Genomic DNA, 20,343 nt, shown 5'->3' on the forward strand with positions numbered 1-20,343 from the left:
CAAGCTGCCCCGCACCTATGTCTCTTTTAAATTCTCTGTTTGTTTACTTACCTTAAGAGTTTACCTCCTCCTGAATTACTTACACACCTTCACCTAATTCGTCTTTGATTGGCTGTTTGCCAGGTTATTGTGTAAACAAATGGAAAGGAGTAGAGAGAGGCAGTACCAAAGGGCGAGACGCAGGTGAGAGGTTTGAGTGTCACGCTCCTCGGAAGTGTTATAATTGAACCTGTGAGTTCATCGATCAGTCAGTGAAGTTGGCAGCGCACGAGGGGCGCATTTTGTTTTTCGCACCCTAATACGCTGTGCGTCTAATTTCGTGGATTTAGACATTCCTTCTCTTCAGACTGCCAGACACCGTGGGAACTGGGTGATGTTGAATATGGAGGATTTCAAAGCCCCTGTCAGAGTTTTCAACAAGTCTTCATTCAGCATCAGCAGCCTGCTTTTTCGACGAGAGGGAGTGATGAGTGACGACGGCGCCGCACTGGACGGGATCCTTTCCCGATGCTCCAAGCCCCTTTCCAGAAAACACATTTCTTCGGGGCTATCTGCTAGGCCTAAAGAAGTTAGTGCTCAAGATGGAAAATATGATTTACATAGAGACAAAAACGGTGATAATAAAGAATACGCCGTCCAAGAGGACAAACGAGTCTCCAGAAATGGCCAAAGGGAAGACGGAGAAGATACGGAGAGAGTTGGAGAGGTGAAGACATGTGGAGGAGTAGAGGGAAAAGCCAAACCGGAGAAACCTCCTTTCAGCTATAACGCTCTGATAATGATGGCTATTAGCCAGAGCCCGGAGCGAAGGCTTACCCTCAACGGCATTTATGAGTTCATCATAGGTCATTTCCCTTACTATCGAGAAAATAGACAAGGATGGCAGAATTCCATCCGACATAACCTGAGTCTGAACAAGTGCTTTGTCAAAATACCTCGCCATTATGATGACCCAGGCAAAGGCAACTACTGGATGCTTGACCCTTCAAGTGAGAACATGTTCATAGCTGGCACAACTGGTAAACTCCGGTGCCGTTCCACGGCGGGCACCCGGGCAAAGCTGGCAATTAAACGGGATTCCCGTTTGACCACCACTGCCGCCGGGCTGGCGTTCACTGGGTCATTTTATTGGCCGGTGCCATCGTTTCTAAACCTTCAACATCCTGCGCACTCATACCCGGGCACAGGGTCATATGTAGGGCCCCATCAGTCCAACTATGCCACCTCGATCCTTTCTCAACGGTCACACCACACCACCGTGAGTGCCATAAATGCTAGGGCAGACCGACTCTTCCAAACAAACCAAGAGTCGTCTTATGTTGGCATGGGTGGAGGTGCGCAGTACTGTCGCCATCACCAAATGAGCGCAGCCACAACATTCGCCTCTTCATCGTTGCCATGCACGTTGTCTCTCCCTAACCCTTGTTCCTTTAACTTGCTATCCGGACAAGCGAGTTATTTTTACTCGCATCACCAGGTACCCCACCCGGTGACGTTCAATGCATGGTGCCAGGAGGAGTACCCCTCATCCAAGGCATCTCCTGCCGGACAGATTTACTCCGGAAAGAATGGACCATCGGATTGCTTGGGGAGTTTATGCATGGAGTTCCCTAATTATTTTCTTCCAAGCAGCCACACGAGCACCCTCAACACCAATCGTCCTTGGGATGCAGGGAAATGACCATATTTAATTATCTATTTAAATTAACAACGTATGTTTCTCTTTGAGTATTGTATCTTTCTAATGTCTACCAATACTGCGAAATTGATTTAAATAATTGATGTGAGTTTGCTATTATCCAAATAGTCCTATCTGTCTTTGGAAAGAACATTTATTTCATCATCCGTTTTTAAATAATCGCCAATCACGCGTGAATGTGCCATTTCCATCTAAACGTATTACTAAAAACACCACTTACCATTTACATTTTTTTTCAGTGCAATAACCTAGAATAATGTTGTATTATTTCACGAATAATGGGCAATATTTGTGGTGCGTTCAGATAATTAAAAGTGTATTTTCCTTTGATAGCATTTCGTTAGTAGCCTTTTAAAATACCAAATATAATACCAACTTATATGTCACAAGATGAGAGATGCTGTAAGATAGTTTCACAATGGTGAATGATGTCGTAAAAATATACAACTATTTGGCATCTGTTAAGCTAATTAACAGGGTCGAGATTGTTATTGCGAGATGTTGCATCACCGTTTAGGCTACTTTTACGCACAGGCTCATCACTCGCTGACATGTGTATTCGTTTTTTCGTTCTTGGTGTCGTAACTCCGATTTGCGATTTTTAGGCCTAAGTCTTAGGGATGTTGGCTATATGGAACATCATTTAAAATATATATAAAATAATGAAAATAACTTGTACAACAGTGTCCCATGAGTGCTCTCCATATATCTGTAGAAAACTGGCGAGATTGTCCGATGATAGCCTTATTTCCATTATTATTCCATTATTCCAAATTGAGAAATTGATGTGCTTGAACAATTCACTGTTAACTTAAAACAAACTTAAAATAACAATCGTCTTCTTAAATGTCCTCTATCAATCGTATTGCTTGAGGAAGGATGTGCGTAATTCATTTTAAACGAAATCTTTAGTCACGTCTGGAAAGGTATTGGAATAAAGTATTTACTCTGATGCAACTAAAATAATATATAAATTAGAAACAAAAGTCAATAATTGTTTTGATACTCCAGGATTAAAAATAAAACATTGGCTAAGAATTTTCTCTCCTGCACTAGTCTATTTCGTCAAAATCAAAACTATAGGGATTGTCTCCATTTGTGTCTCAACATGAACACAATGCTGTGTTGAGCATTTCCTACGTTTTAGAATACAACTAAACTAAATACAATGGCAAGAAAAACCCTTTGGAATTACCTGGACTTCCATAAATTGGTCATGAAATTTGATCTGATATTCATCTAAGTCACAACAATAGATAAACACAGTCTGCTTAAACTAATAACACACAAACAATTATACTTTTCATGTCTTTATGGAACACACCATGTAAACATTCACTGTGTAGGGTGGAACAAGTATATGAGTTATTAACTTGGATTTAATAACTGGTTGACCCTCCTTTGTCAGCAATAACCTCAACCAAACGTTTCATGTAGTTGCAGATCAGACCTGCACAATGGTCAGGAAGAATTTTGGACCATTCCTCTTTACAAAACTATTTAAGTTCAGCAATATTCTTGGGATGTCTGGTGTGAACCGCTCTCGGGGTCATGCAACAGCATCTCTGTCCGGTTGAGGTCAGGACTCTGACTGGGCCACTCCAGAAGGCGTATTTTCTTCTGTTGAAGCCATTCTGTTGTTGATTTACTCCTGTGTTTTGGGTCGTTGTCATGTTGCATCATCCCAACTTCTGTTGAGCTTCAATTGGCGGACAGATAGCCTTACATTCCCCAGTAAGATATCTTGATAAACATGGGAATTCATTTTTCCGTCTATGCTGTCCAGGTCCTGAGGCAGCAAAGCAGCTCCAAACCATGATAATCCCTTCACCATACTTTACAGTTGGGATGAGGTTTTGATGTTGGTGTGATGTGCCTTTTTTTCTCCACACATAGTGTTGTGTGTTCCTTCCTTCCAAACAACTCAACTTTAGTTTCATCTGTCCACATAATATTTTGCCAGTAGCACTGTGGAAAATCCAGATGCTCTTTTGCAAACTTCAGATGTGCAGCAATGTTTTTTTGGACAGCAGTGGCTTCTTCTGTGCTGTCCTCCCATGAACACCATTCTTGTTTATGGTTTACCGTATCGTAGACTCGTCAACAGAGATGGTAGCATGTTCCAGAGATTTCTGTTAGTCTTTAGCTGACACTCCAGGATTCTTCTTAACCTCATTGAGCGCTCTGTGCTCTTGCAGTCATCTTTGCAGGACAAACTCCTAGGGAGAGTAGCAACACTGCTGAACATTCTCCATTTATAGACAATTTGTCTTACCGTGGACTGATGAACATCAAGGCTTTTAGAGATACTTTTGTAACCCTTTTCAGCTTTATGCAAGTCAACATTTCTTAATCTTGGGTCTTCGGAGATCTCTTTTGTTCGAGGCATGGTTCACAGATAGATAGGCAATGTTTCTTGTGAATAGCAAACTCAACATTTTTGAGTGGTTTTTAAGGTACAGGGCAGCTCTATCCAACATCTCCAATCTCGTCTCATTGACTGGACTCCACATTAGCTGACTCCTGACTCCAATTAGGTTATGGAGAAGTCATTAGCCTGGGGATTCACATACTTTTCCCAACCTACACTGAATGTTTAAATGATGTATTCAATATAGATAATAAAGATACAATAATTTGTGTGTTATTAGTTTAAGTTATTAGTTTAAGCAGACTTTGTTTGTCTGTTGGTTGTTGTGATTTAGATGAAGATCAGATCTAATTTCATGACCAATTTATGTAGAAATCCAGATAATTCCAAAGGGTTTTCATAATTTTTCTTGCCACTTTATGCTTTGAGAAATGCTTCATCCCAGAGGTGGTGACTATGTTCTGCATGATTTGTACTATATCTACACTATTTTTGTTATCTTTTTCCCTTTAAAGCGTGCAAATGTTTGTGTACAGGGAACTCTATGCATGTCATACATATACTGTAGGCTATATGTGTAATAATGTGATCCATTTTATAATGTGTGTGCAATAAAAACAAAAATAGTGATATAAAAGTGATGAGTTGTATGACATATGCATTCAAAACACAAGAGTCGGTTCTGTGATACTTGAGGTACAGGAAGTGAATAAGTGAAGGAAGTGAATAAACACACACACATTCCCCCAGCCCATTCAACACGTTTCTGTGTCAGACTCACGGTCATATTTTGACAGAAACTTCAATAGCACCTGTTGAAGAAACCCACTATTACCACCACAAATAGCCATGCTGCTGTATCTGTAAGTATTAAAGTTCTAAAGCAGCCATTTTTATCTCAATATCAAGCATTTCTGGGTAACAATTAAGTACCTTACTTTATATATTTTTTTATTAAAATGGTTTAAAGAAATAGCCTCTTAGCAAAGAGAAATTCCTCAAGCATTAATTTTGCAAGGACTGTCCGGGAGTGGAGAGGGGAAAACTGAAAACTAGCTGTTTTTGGCAGAGAGGATTGGAATTCTCTTTCCTATTGGTCAATTAACTAATTTACTGCATGGTGATGTCACCAGGCAGACCAAAACTCAATGCTGTTTCAGTGTAAGAGCTGTTTGAAAAGACTGCCTGATATTTCAGCCTGTTTTGCTAGGATGATCTTCATTTTCATAATTTCAAAGCATTAGTCCATCCTCATATTGTGGAAATAAACACTACATGAACAAAAGTATGTGGACACCTGCTTGTCAAACATCTCATTCCAAAATCATGGGCATGGAGTTGGTCCCACCTTTGTTGCTATAACAGCCTCCACTCTGTTGGGAAGGCTTCCACTAGATGTTGGAACATTGCTGGGGGGGACTTGCTTCCATTCAGCCATTCAGCACCAGTCAGCGTTCCAGGGTTGAGGTCAGGGCTCTGTGCAGGCCAGTCAAGTTCTTCCACACCAATCTCAACAAACCGTTTCTGTATGGACCTCGCTTTGTCCACGGGGGCAATGCTAAAACAGGAAAGGGCCTTCCCAAAACTGTTGCCACAAACCTGGAAGCACATGCTAAAACAGGAAAGGGCCTTCCCCAAACTGTTGCCACAAACCTGGAAGCACAAAATCGTAGAGAATGTCATTGTATGATGCAGCGTTAAGATTTCCCTTCACTGGAGCTAAGGAGCCTGAACCATGAAAAACAGCCCCAGACAATTATTTCTCCTCCACCAAATATTACAGTTGGTACTATGCATTGGGGCAGGTAGCATTCTCCTGGCATCTGCCAAACCCAGATTCATCCGTAGGACTGCCAGATGGTGAAGAGTGATTCATCACTCCAGAGAACCCCTTTCCACTGCTCCAGAGTCCAATGGAAGCAAGTTTTACACCACTCCAGATGACGCTTGGCATTGCGCATTGTGATCTTATGCTTGTGTGCGGCTGGTTGGCAATGGAAACAAATTTCATGAAGCTCCCGACGAACAGTTCTTGTGCTGACGTTGCTTCCAGAGGCAGTTTGCAATTCGATAGTGAGTGTTTGAACGGAGGACAGAGGTTACACGCTTCAGCACTCGGCGGTCCCATTCTGTAAGCTTGTGTGGCATACCACTTTGCGACTGAGCCATTTTTGCCCCTAGATGTTTCCACTTCCCAATAAGAGCACTTACAGTTGACCGGGGCAGCTCTAGCAGGGCAGAAATTTGATGAACTGGCTTGTTGGAAAGGTGGTATCGTATGACGGTGCCACGTTGAAAGTCACTGAGCTCTTCAGTAAGGCCATTCTACTGTTAAAGTTGGTCTATGGAGATTGCATGGCTCTGTGCTTGATTTTATACACCTGTCAGCAACAAGTAGGCTGAAATAACCGAATCCACACATGTTTAGGGTTATCCACATACTTTTTTATATATAGTTTATACAAACATTGTAAACTCGTGTTTTTGACTGCACTGGGCCTTTAAGACCATCAAAAGTTCAAAACTGAAACTACATAGGTGTGATAATGGGCCAGAGCCGGCCTTGACTGTGATGTATAGAGAGCAAGATAGATAGATAAACATCACAGTCTGGCTGATCTCATTGATCTACTTCTACTATTTTGCCTGCACGTGACATCACCACCTGATGAATTTTCCCTCACCTTTCTTGGGGCTCATCTGAGATATAAGTTAACAAAAATAGACGTGTGAGGACAAAGATGAAGACAGATTTCTGGAAGTTTTAGTTTGTTATTTCACCTTTATTTAACCAGGTAGGCTAGTTGAGAACAAGTTCTCCTTTGCAACTTGGCCAAGATAAAGCAAAGCAGTTCGACACATACAACAACACAGAGTTAAACATGGAATAAACAAACATACAATCAATAATATAGTAGAAAAATCTATATACACCATGTGCAAATTAGGTAGGATAAGAGAGGTAAGGCAATAAATAGGCCATGGTGGCAAAGTATTTTACAATATAGCAATTAAACACGAAGTGTGCCTCTATCAAACAAAATAGACTTCATGGGGACTGTAGCCACCTTTCCTAGACGGCTGCGGTTAGACCAGGATACTGCTCTTAGGGTGGATCATGTAACCTTACACCAACACTGTTGGCAAACTTAGCATCTAGATACAAATATTATAATAACATTTTCATTACTCACATGAGTAAATGTGTTATAGAGATAGAGAGGGAGAGAGTGAATCAACAGGTAAGCTAGTACAGAATTGGGCTTTGTGTATCCTGGGGCAACTGTAATACGGTCCTGTTTGCTGTTAATTCAGTAATAAATAACAGCTATCCTCTGACAGGCGTTGATAATAACCCCATACCTCTGAATCCCTCAGCCAGCAGACTCACAGTACCACAGGGAAGAGAGTAAATCAACATGAGGAGAGGGACTGAGGCAGGCCTCAAGATGCGTCTGAGCACTCAGGGCAGCTTATGCTCACCAAGACCCTGTAGCTAGACCACACACACACACACACACACACACACACACACACACACACACACACACACACACACACACACACACACACACACACACACACACACACACACACACACACACACACCTTGACATAGGTGTATGGACAGCTAACAGTCTAAAAGCCCACTTTACAAGAAACAGTCAAATATCCCAGCCCCTCTGGAATAATTCATCCGGGGTTTATGGGAGACATTAAGGAAGTGAGTGAGTGAAGAGGGGCAAGTCTAAGCTATTTGGTATGTTTCATAATGATAGTCAAGCACTGTAAATTAATCCCAGACCTGGGCCTCCCAAATCAGCACACTGTGGGTGTGATCACCTAACAAGGTAGAGCCGCCACCCTGTGAAATAAGGTTGGGAATCTCCTGTGTGTTTTAAGTATCAAATGACATGTTCTATAATAATAGTTTTCTTCTAAAATCATCTTGAGATTAATACGAATAAACTCTAAATTATAGTTAATTTACTCTACTGTATTCTACAACTGAGACAGCATTTACATCATTGCATAATTAATTACAATTTATTGCATAATTAATTAAAATGTATCCAGATAATGTATTCTAAATAAATGTTAAGGAAACCCGGAAGTTATTGTCATGTTTTTTAAATGGGACCCGGAAGCCGTTGGACAGACAACACACGAGTGTGGCGTTGGAGCGATTAAAGAAGCCGGGAAAAAGCAAACCTATTTATTAGCTAGTTTCACTGCTAAAATCGCCATTCTTTGAAGAAAATATGTAAGTACTTTAAAAAAAACAATGTGTGCTTTGTTTGGATACAGTAAAACAGACCTCATCACTGTGGAAAGATGTGTAGCTAAATTTGGCTAGCTGGCTGGCTAACGATAGCTGTTCGTTACCCATCCATGATGATCTAACGTTATTAGCGACAGTAACTAGTGTAGCTAGCTAACATGTATTGTAGATGACCCATAATGATCATAATAAAAATAGGAACTTATTAGCCAGCAAGCTAATACATTGGCCTCTTCATGTTAAACAGTTTTCAAACTTTGTTAACAGCTAACTGTTGGTCTGAATTAACTTTAGTTGTGTCAAGTCGCCATCATCATCATCATGATGTCTATAAACAATGTTTGAATTGCCTGGAGTTGAACTCTATTAACAATGAGTATCCTCAATAATCCTTCCAGGAGCCTGTTAAATAAACCCAAGTCTGAGATGACTCCTGAGGAGCTCCAGAAGCGGGAGGAGGAGGAGTTCAATACTGGGCCCCTGTCTGTGCTCACCCAGTCTGTCAAAAACAACACACAGGTCCTCGTCAACTGCCGAAACAACAAGAAGCTGCTTGGCCGTGTCAAGGCATTTGACAGGTATTTATGTAGTTAGGCCACTGAGTTGGGAAGTCATCCATTGGAGTTAGACAGTTAATCACAAATGTCCAGCAAATAGAGACACAAGTTAATGTCTGCATTTTGTCATCACATGTTACCTATATCCTCCCAAATGCTTCATTCTTAATACTTTTTGGTTAACTGCATACATTTGTATTCCCTTCTCAATGCAGACACTGCAACATGGTCCTGGAGAATGTAAAGGAGATGTGGACAGAAGTTCCCAAGAGTGGCAAGGGCAAGAAGAAGTCCAAACCAGTGAACAAGGACCGTTACATCTCTAAGATGTTCCTGAGAGGAGACTCTGTAATCGTGGTGCTGAGAAACCCCCTCATCACAGGAAAATAGACTGTTAATTTGCCCACTTCACCTGTCTGTCAAATAGATGATGGCAGGCAGTGGGTTGACTGTCATTATGTGAAAATTATGTTTTGTTTTGAGTCAGAGAGGAATCTGAGCTGTGTGTTTATAATTTAGTGTGAGAAAATGATAACTTCACTCTTCGGATTGCTGATTAGGATCGTTCTTGGCATTCTATTTTGTTTAGGGTGCTCTTTTTAGTTTTTCATTTTAATAATAAAAGATGAGAAGTATGGTATTCAAAGTGTTGTATGTTTACACACTCTTAGCCAGATGTATTCTCTACTGTATGTTCTATCTCAAAATCATTTCAGGCTCGAAAGCAAGGGATATGTTAGGATGAACAGCACTCTGACTCTTGACTCCTCTTTCTCCTTCCTTCTCTCCATCCTCTAGCCTGTTTCCCCTGGCAGAAGCTTGGGTGTCAGTGTTGATTTCAGACGGCAGCGCTCAATATGTGACAAACTGCCGTTTTAAAGACCCGTGCATTATAGATGAGGCCAGATGTGATGACTGTCACTTCACACCCCGCTCTGTTCTCCGTATCATCTTGTCCCTCGCTGTGGCTCACCCTCTCCTGACCACTTTGTTAGCTAATTGTCGCAATAGCATCTATTTCTTCTGAAACAGTTGGCACTTAAACCAGTGTGGTTGGCTTGTGTGCCAAGGTTATTCCCATTAAGTGGCATATATGCAAGAGCACAATCATTTTCATTAAATCACACGTCTGAATTAACAGACTGCATGTCTCTTTAGGTTTGGTCAAAGGTCAGTATTCCCTGCTGGGCATAAATAATAGGACAGTTAGTTTTACATAAATCCAATTATGTCTTCATGATTGGCATCCTCTAACCTTTAGAGTCCCAGAGGAGGAGGGACATGATAAATTAACATTGTTGAGGAATTTTGGCAAACACTTCCTTTTCTCCAAAATAACAAGTTTCCCATCTTGAATGTGCATTGGAATTTTAGCATGTTTGCAGAGCTGTCAGAAGCAAGATCTCACAGTTCCCTGTATGCAATTTAGCCTAAATCTCACTCAGTCTTAAGTGTTGATCCCTATTCCATATTTCCCATTGGGGCGAGTCCTCTTCTAGCTGACTATAACTATTGTGCTTCTCTATTCCCACAGCTACTCCATTCCTATTCATGATTGTTGTTCTGCATCATATGCTTTCTGCTTTTGAGAGTTTTCCCATGCTCTTTATTGGCCCACCTAGCCCTTCAAAGCCTGGGGCTGTCCTCCAGGTCTCCCCATACGAAGGAACATATCTTGGGCAAATGCATCCTCTTCATGTCCCACACCCGCTATCAAATCAAATTTATTTATATAGCCCTTCGTACATCAGCTGATATCTCAAAGTGCTGTACAGAAACCCAGCCTAAAGCCCCAAACAGCAAACAATGCAGGTGTAAAAGCACTTTCCCTGTTATCTGCTCACCCCAAGGGTCCTTGTACCTGTGGTATCACTTTGTGTGTGTGTGGGGGGTGCTCTGTCTGATTTACAGCCCTGGGTGAAGCCTTCTGGGATTGGGATATGTGTAAGCCAACTCATTATGTATCTGATTAGAAATTGGAGAAACATTCCCATTTATCATTTTTTGTTCTCTTACTGCAGTAGTTCATGTTATCACCAATAATACAGTATATTACTGCAGTAGTTCATGTTATCACCAATAATACAGTACATTCAGCCTCCTGAGTGTTCTGTTTAGTTACAAACATCCACACACATTCATTCATTCCTATTGAGTTCTAGAAAAGGGTGCCATGTCTCTTTACGTGAGACTTCTTGAGTCCAGTTCCCTCCAGATTTTGGGGTGTGGATCTTCAGCAGGAAGGGGGATGTTTTATTCAGTAGGCAGCTGGGGCAGAAGGCGAGTAAGAGGGGAAGTGTGATTATGATAGCATTCGGGCATGTGTCGATACTCCGCGCAACGCAACACCCTCGCCCGGCATGCGGCACACACTCGCCATCGATCGTGCTCGGTAACCCGAGCTGCCACAGTTTGTTTCCAAGCAGATCCATGGTCGGGGTGTCAGTGCAGCGAGGCAGGTGGAGAAAGAGTGATAGAGAAGCAACTCTATAACACAGCAGTGGAGGCTGCTGAGGGGAGGACGACTCATAATAATGGCTGGAACTGAGCGAATGGAATATTCGATACATGCCACTTATGCCGCTCCAGCCATTACAGTCCTCCCCAATTAAGGTGCCACCAACCTCCTGTGACACACTTGAGGTCACCTCATCCCAGTGAAAAAGTGCTGCTACCCCACACATCAAGGCCAACATTATTTAATGATTTTTTTGTTAATTTAATTAGGCCAAATATAGAAGTATTAATACATAGACATCCCATATGTTACTGGCAGACTAAAGGAAAATGTGGAGACACAATGTGTACTGCTACATGGCCAGGCCAGCTATGTTGCTCTGCTATGTGTTGTTCTTTTTCCTGTTATCAATCAGATAAAGGTGCAATTATAGACTACATAGAGACAAATGTATTTTCTGTATACAACCTGACTGGAATGTTTTTTTTTTCTCTAACAAAATAGTAGGTCTAAACTTCATCAATGTCAATCCATAAAACCATTCTCCTCTTAATTAAAACCTGTAGTATCTTCTGCCATCTAGCGGTGTATATTAGTATTGTATGTTTGGCCGCCCAGTAGAGGGCTTGCTTACATTTTTTAACTACTGCAGGCTACATGAGTGCAGAATGCGGAGCAACACTCAAGGTGCGTGTCAAACACCACCAGTCTACAGACGAACAAAAGGTTAAAGAGGGATAAACCTCTAAGGTTTGATAAAGCATTGTCCCCATGAAGACAAAATGAAGAGTTTCAGCTGTGTATCTTCCTTATGGTAGACCTATCTTCTTCCACTGTGCAGTGACTTACATATTTAAGGTGATCCTCCCCTCCCCAATTCCCCTAGTAGAGGTCATAGACCTAGTCCGGGTCAACTCATTTGGGCTAAATTTCTTTAGCTTCCCTCTGCCTGGTGACCAGCCCAGATCTCAAACACATAGTGTCTCTACCCCTCCCCCGCTCTCCTGTCCACACACACTACTTTTAACTGAATGGCATGTTATTATAATTCAAATGTTCTTATAAATCTAGGCTGTATTAACAAACAATCTTTTGGACATTGTGTTAGGTGAGAAGATCATTACCTTGTCTCACCTGTTTCTGAAATTTCCTGAAAAATAATCTGTGGTCAAAATAACTTTTGCATATGGTTCTATTATCTATTATGCGCAGTGAAATAATCCATGACCCATATTAATCCCTATTAAAATGATTAGTACTCAAGCCCCCTGCCTCTACCAACATTCCAGTTTTTCCCCAGACTAATTTTCAATCTCTTCTCTCATTTTTGCTACAGTCCTAGACTCACTGACACGAGGGCACACACACACACACACACACACACACACACACACACACACACACACACACACACACACACACACACACACACACACACACACACACACACACACACACACACACACACCCGCACACACACAATGTACTCGAGTCTTCCTTTTATTTATCACTCTCCAGCCGCTCTACCATAACCTTGGTCTCTACCTTAATCTAACTCTCATATTATCTAATCACTGGTGTCCAAGTCCATCAGGCCCCATGTGAAACTGTGCCAACTATGGAGAGAGCTGACGTCACACTGTGGAAACATGGTACAGAGGACAGGAGGGGAGAATCCTAACATTACAGCACGGTCTTCTTCTGGGTGAACCACTTTCTGGGAGTAGAGGGACTGTCTTTGACACACAAATACATTTTCATTTTCTCCCCAGTCTTCCACAAAATGACATGCTTTTCTGAGGAAAATCTGATTATATAATTAACATGAGCTTGAAAATGTGTACTCTGTTTTTGGGTGCAGTTTCAGTAGTGGCCAGCAGAAAGCAGATTGAATGGAGGGTGCTAAAATTGTGTGACAGGCTGTCAGTTGCTCAGTAGATTGTAGAATGGTCAGCTGTTGTGTGTGTGTGTGTGTGTGTGTGTGTGTGTGTGTGTGTGTGTGTGTGTGTGTGTGTGTGTGTGTGTGTGTGTGTGTGTGTGTGTGTGTGTGTGTGTGTGTGTGTGTGTGTGTGTATTAAGGCCTATCAGTGCTTCAGATGTTTACACAAGCCATTGAGAGGTAATGCATTCCTCCCTTTTCTGCTCCAGTTCCCTCTCCCCCATACGGAGAAAATACAGTGCAATATTTCATGGTGGTGACAACACTGTTTAATTAAGCAATACGGCCCAAGGGGGTGTGGTATATGTTCAATATACCACGGCTAAGGGCTGTTCTTATGTGCCTGAACACAGCCATTAACCGTGGTATATTGCTATATATCACAAACCTGAGGTGCCTTATTTCTATTATACACTGGTTACCAACATAATTAGAGCAGTAAAAATAAATGTTTTGTCATACCCGTGGTATATGGTCTGATATATCACGGCTGTCAGCCAATCAGCATTCAGGGCTCAACCCACCCAGTTTATAATTCACTTGCATCCTGCCAATGAACAGTCCTTAGCCATGGTATATTGGCCATATACCACACCTCCTTGGGCCTTATTGCTTAAATAGTCTTTCCCATTATCTTCCTCCTTCATTATGTATGAAGTTAGTAGGCCTATAGTGGTGGCAGGTAGCCTAGCGGTTAGAACGTTTGGCCAGTAAACAAAAGGTTGCTGGTTTGAACACCTGAGCCAGGAGGGTGAAAAATCTGTCAATGTGCCCTTGAGCAGGGCACTTAACCCTAATTTGCTCCAGGTGCACTGTACTACTATCTGGTGTATGTGGCAATATAATTATTTGTTTTAGCCTACATTGAGTCTACAGATAGTTTCTTAAACTACTTGTCTCACCATTATTAACGTTATGTGCATAACGTTGACTATAGATAGGGCAGTCTTGTTTAGTGCAACAGGCCTATGTTGCTTAAATTCTAAGTACAGTATGTTCTCAACTTTCCACCAACTGCCTTGAACACCCGAATTGGAGTTATGCCTTTCAACCACTAGGGAAAGGCAGAGTGGTGTGGATGTTTCCCAAGGTTAGTGCTATCCGGGATCCTTGGGACATGGACATCCCTAGCCAAAACCCAAACCTTAACCCACTTAAAACATACACTTCAATGGGGGGTATGGACGTCCTAAGGATCCCATATTGCAATACGTTTTTTTTCTAACTACATAGAGGAGGGGCCGGTGAACATGGAAAGAAAGCCTACTTCGAATTGAAAGCTGGAGGCGGGTTGAGTTTAAACACCAATTAAATTACACAGACCGAGAAGGTCTGGAGAAAATTCACAGCATTATCGATCAACGTTCCCACGTTGACAAAATTGAGAAAGAGCCTTTAGTTTGTCCTGACAGTGTTCGCTCGTGTATGGTAGTCTGTTTAGAAAGGAGAGATGAGTCTTGGATCCTGATTGGAGTTGGCAAGCGCGCTCCACTACTGTATCCAGTCTTTCAACTCCTCTCTCCCCGAAACCAGGAAATCATCGAGGTGTGCTTCTCTTTATCCTGCTTGTGGATCGTAGGCTATCCCTTTACGTGTATATAGATGTGTATCTTGCCGATATCGTCGTTTTTATTTTTTATTTTTGAACCCCGGGCTTAGATCTGAGGACGAAAAAACTGCATCGGAGAGGATCTCCACTCTCTAACAATGAGGTAAAGCGATTCAAATCTGATCGGTCTGTTCATTTTGTTTTGTGACTACAATACAACATATCGATTTTGTGCGCTTGTAGTGATCGAGCATGGCTGGTGCAAGTTTTTGTTTTGAGTCATATGATTTATCATATTGTAACTTCGATAGATTTCGAACTGTTTTGGTAGTCTAGTTTTGACTCAGCCTAAACATGTCATCATCAAAGTGACCGCCAGACTAAATCAACTTGTTTCAATGCAGAGCACCTTATACAATGTATCACTTTGTAGCCCATGAGTGCGAGAAGAAAAAGAGAAATGCCAGCTCGAGCGGTGTCTGTCCCCTGGTCATACGGTAGTAGCCTGTTGCTCTGTCATAGTTTAACATATTGTCAAGTGGCCTAATTCCAGTACAATAGGCCTAAGCCTAGAGAGCATTAGACCGGGTAATTTGTACTTTACTTGAATTACAATTTGTGTCCCATGGTGATTTACATGTATCATGGAATCAATATTTATTGTGTCCTATTTGGGACATTTTGGTGGGAAATGGAACTGCGATCTGTAATGGTGCCCTGTGGTAGAGCACGCTGTTGTGTATGATAGACGTGGAGTTGTCTGGTTAGCTGGCCTGCCATAGTTCCACTGCTAGACATGGAGTTGTCTGATCAGCTGGCCTGCCATAGTTCCACGTATCCATGCAAGGACCCTATTTCCCCCGTAATTGGCCAACCAGGCCTGTACACACAACCAAATTTCGCCGAGCATGGAACAAGCCAGTCTACGAATTCCACATCCTGTTGCAGCCTGTGAAGTTGGCAATTACACGATTTGAAGCCAAGACTAGTTAGGCCTTTTCTGGAATGTAATTTTTTTCCCCTGACTCGAACACAATGGCCCCTCGCATATCACCTGGGCCTATGTACATTTGTATTCTATAATCTATCTGGGACTCTATCCACAATGTATATTTGTTGTGATTCTATAACCTGTGTAACAAGTTATTTATCCTTAACCAATCTTGAATCTCTCACTTCTTTTGCAAAACCAAGTTGGGTAAGTAAGGCCTTGTATTGTTTTTAACCCGTTGCTGGTCACTTTGGTTTACTTTGTTAAAGCCAACACTAATTTCTAGGCCTAATGAATGAATGGGCTCTGGCCCCATCTGAGGTCATGTCATTTACTTTGCTTACATAATGGGTGAGGAATGTAATGTTGTCTGTCATGTAATCAAGTTCATTGTCCTCAGCATAGTTTAACATATGTGAATGTTGAGATGAGTGTAGCCAGCTGGTTAAATGTTCCATGGTTTATCCCAATACAGGTAGGCCAAGATCCTGAGGTTACCCAAATCGAATAAATCGAAACTTCAGTCAATACATCCAAGGAAGTTTTATTACACAAAGATAACCATATTCTCTGTCCACCCTGGCTGTGCATACATCCTCCCTATAACCATAATCAGCTGAGACAGAGAAACATGGAGGAAACTATCTCAGACTACACTGTCACACAGGAAATGCATCAGTCTTCGTTAATGGCAGCTGGAGGATTCATTGTTGTTATCAAAGCGACGCCTGCTGTGACTCGCTCCAGGTGTCTGGTACTAACTGCCCCCCCCCCCCCCCCCCCACACACACACACTCACACTCACACACACACACACCCTTCAGTTGTAAGGTGGGTGTGAAACATTTGATCTAAGAAGTTGAAGGGAGTCAATTCAGGAAGTGAACTAAAATTATAATTCAATCATTGAAAAAAGGGAATTTGTTTTCAATGACTTCTTAATCAAATTAAAAGCAGAAGCTATTTTATTTCAAAAGTTTTTTGTATATATTTTCTGAATTTTAAATTCATGCCACTTCCTGAATTGACAGCTTTCAATTTGAATTGAGCCCAACCCGGTTACTTACAAGCTCTTTTCCAATGATGCAGAGTTAAATAATAAGAATAGAAAACACAAGAATGACGATATATACAAGTAGTACCATTACAGTATCAATGTGTAGGGATACATGGTAATTTAGGTAGATATGTACATGTAGGCAGGGGTAAAGCGACTAGGCATCGGGATATATAGTGTCTAGCAAGGAACTGTGTTTGGGGTGATAAAAGGCTGCTCTCATCAGTTACAAATGTTCTCCTTTCACTCTTACCATGTTGAGCACAGTTAAAATGTATATACATTTTTTTTTAAACATTTTGGGGAATATTCAGAGGTGGAAACTTTCTGTGGGAATTAATGGGAATATATGGGTATTAATACCATGTAGATGTTTTTTTGCATTGGATATATTTACAATATCATATGGAGACAAACAAATCTTTTATCTTATCATAATTGCAAATAATTAAATCCTTCCAATAGAGAGAATCAATTTAGTTATGAATTGAACTTTAATTAAATTAGTTGACTCTTCACATGGGATGATTTCAATGAACAACAAAAGGAAATATTGAATGATCCATCGCATCTCCCAAAAACGTTTTCAACATCAGTAAAATGATAGTCTAGAAACTAAAGCTTTGGTTGTCTTCCTCTCAGGCTTCCATGTCTTCTCCCTGGACCTCAATGTCCACCTCTTGAACATCAGAGACTCTGAGGCCTCATCTTCACTGTCCCTTTCCAAACTTGTTGAGGATGGCTCATTGTCAGGCTCAAAAAGCTGCAAATTTGCCCAGATGGCCACCAATGTTTCAACGTGTGTGTGTGTGTTCCCGTTCCCAAACAAGGACCAGTTGCGCTCTGAGGCAACAGTGGAAAGAGCCTCAGATCCACAAAGTACCTACCATCAGGTGGCTGATGAGATATGTTGGCACGACTGCCATATTGCATCTCCATCCCAAAGCCCTTGCTTGGAAGATACTTCACCAGACTGCCAAGAACCTTGCCCTCATCCAGGTCAAGGTGGCGAGACACTGTAGTGATGATACCATAGGGCTGGTAGATATCTGCACCAGACAGGATGCTCTTGCTAGCATTACTTGGGGCCTCAGGCAGAAGTCTTCACGTTTTTTGATGTTTTTCAGAACTGCAGTTTCCTCTGCTTGGAGCAACAGTGAAGTGGGCAGGACAGTATGGATTTCTTCTCTTACGTCTGAACATCAGACAGGATGGCATTGTCTCTCTCAATCCGTGAAAAGGCTACTGCTAAAGGTTTCGGGCTGCTTACCACTCTCTCCCAAAATACATCATCCAGGAGGATCCTCTTGATGGGGCTGTCCATATCAGCAGACTGTGATATGTCCATTTCTTCAAGAGACGCCTTACCCTCCAGGGGACTGTCAGACATGACAACACCACCCCAACGGGTGTTGCTGGGCATCTTCATTGTGGTGCTCTTATTCTTCTCACTTTGCTTGGTGAGGTATATTGCTGCTATAACTTGATGACCCTTCACATACCTAACCATTTCCTCTCATGTAGTGTATCCATTGTTTTCAGTGCCATGGTGTCCTTGAGGAGCATATTCAATGCATGAGCAGCACAGCCAATGGGTGTGATGTGAGGGTAGGACACCTTCACTTTAGACCAAGCAGTCTTCATGTTCGCAGTATTTTCTGTCACCAGTGCAAATACATTCTGTGGTCCAAGGTCATTGATGACTGCCTTCAGCTCATCTGCAAAGTAGAGACCAGTGTGTCTGTTGTCCCTTGTGTCTGTGCTCTTGTAGAATACTGGTTGAGGGGTGGAGATGATGCAATTAATTATTCCTTGCCCACGAACATTCGACCACCAATCAGAGAAGATTGTTTGTTGTGACCACTGAGGGAACTTTATGCACTTGGCCAGATGATTCTGCATCTTTGCATCCTTCACATATGATTTGTCACAATATTTGCAAATGTACACATCTTTTCCTTCAACATTAGCTGCAGAGAAATGTCTCCACACATCAGATGGTGCCTGTGGCATTTTCCTGTAAAGATGATTAAATAAAACACATAAATAGTTAAGCAGTTAGATTAAACAACTCCTTTGTAAGATAAATGTTTTAAAATGAAACATGTATGGAAACAAGTGAATTAACACTCAGTTAGCAGGCTCAAGCTATCTAAAACCCACATGGTAGCAAAAACTAAGTATCAGGAATTGTTAACAAGTTAGAAATGATTTAAACCCACTTTGCTGTAGGCTACTATTTACTAGTCAACAAAAAAATCATGTCATATAAAATGTATTCACCCCACTCAGTATTGTTATCAAAACTTACCAGAAAGTATGTAGTCCTAGGCTCAGACAGTGTAGTAGTGTGGGCTCAATAGCATCTCATTAGTGTGCAAGATCTTGAGAATCAGCTGTGCATGTGATGGAAGAATGCACTGTGCATGCAGAGGGTTGCAATTCCATTGAATTGGGGATAGTTTAACCAAAATATGCCACAAGACCTAGAATTGCCTTGTGTATCCCGCAAAAAAAGGTTCACTGTATTAAGCTAACTTTCTTTGATGAATTAAAGCAAAATTCCCCAAATTCCCGGACTTAACTTGCCATGGAAAATTTCCCAGAAATTTCCTGGAAAGTTTTCCAACCCTTTGCAACCCTATACAGAGCGACTTACAGGGTTACATGCCTTGCTCAAGGGCCCATCATCAGATGTTTCACCTAGTCTGCTCTGAGATTCAAACCAGCAACCTTTCAATTACTGGCTCAACGCTCTTCAAATCAAATCACCCTCAACACACAGGACCTGCCGACGTGTGTTTGGGGTGATAAAAGGCTTCTCTCACGAGTTTAAAATATTCCCCTTTCACTCTCTCCATGCTGAGCTCGTATAGTATTGATCTACTTAAAAGCAGGAACACACACTCTGACTCACCTACAGTCTCCTTTTATTTCTCTCACGTCATTCTTTGCCTGTCTGTATTGAAATGGGCTATGAAGGCCAAACTGGCTTGTGTAGATTCACAGGGAGTGCATTTCACTTGCTACCCTCTCCTCCCCTCCCCCTTTACCACCATAAGTTAACTTTTAACCCCTAGCTGAGAAGTCAGAACTTATTATGGCTGATGTTGTTTTTCTAACTTTGTCTCTTTGATGACACAGTCATGTAACAGTCATTTTATGGCACATAATCGTTGTGTATTTGTCATCACCAATCGCTGGTATGATTTATTTTTCATGTCTCCATAAGTAGACCATTTCCTTTGTTCATCAAAGTAGATTCAGATGGGTTCCCTGTACGAAAATCAATTGGACTCGTGTGGTAGTATTCACTGAAAATACTTAGTACGTCATCATTAACACTGAATGACACTGTGGCCGAGCAATCTGTGACATGCTTCATCACAAGCTCTCCCATTTAAAGCAATTCGATGCAGTGCACAATGTACAAAAATAAG

General features: G+C 41.6%; 2 protein-coding genes and 1 pseudogene across 2 annotated transcripts; all 3 read left to right on the forward strand.

Annotated features, from left to right (window-relative positions):
- Positions 1-182: 182 nt before the first annotated feature.
- On the forward strand, positions 183-4,671 carry LOC115137597 (forkhead box protein G1-like). The gene has a single exon (XM_029673916.2). The coding sequence runs from the start codon at positions 374-376 to the stop codon at positions 1,679-1,681; it is 1,308 nt and encodes a 435-aa protein (XP_029529776.1). The 5' UTR covers positions 183-373; the 3' UTR covers positions 1,682-4,671.
- A 3,541-nt stretch (positions 4,672-8,212) lies between these two features.
- Positions 8,213-9,549, forward strand: LOC115136671 (small nuclear ribonucleoprotein Sm D2). Its single transcript, XM_029672301.1, has 3 exons — positions 8,213-8,334; positions 8,751-8,930; positions 9,125-9,549. Coding segments are annotated over exons 1-3 (357 nt in total). The 5' UTR covers positions 8,213-8,332; the 3' UTR covers positions 9,300-9,549.
- Positions 9,550-14,532: 4,983 nt separating this feature from the next.
- The window catches only part of LOC115136672 (vasodilator-stimulated phosphoprotein-like), a 31,186-nt pseudogene continuing 25,375 nt past the window's right edge, over positions 14,533-20,343 (forward strand).

Source organism: Oncorhynchus nerka, linkage group LG11, assembly GCF_034236695.1.
Source record: "Oncorhynchus nerka isolate Pitt River linkage group LG11, Oner_Uvic_2.0, whole genome shotgun sequence".
NCBI classification, from domain to species: Eukaryota; Metazoa; Chordata; class Actinopteri; order Salmoniformes; family Salmonidae; genus Oncorhynchus; species Oncorhynchus nerka.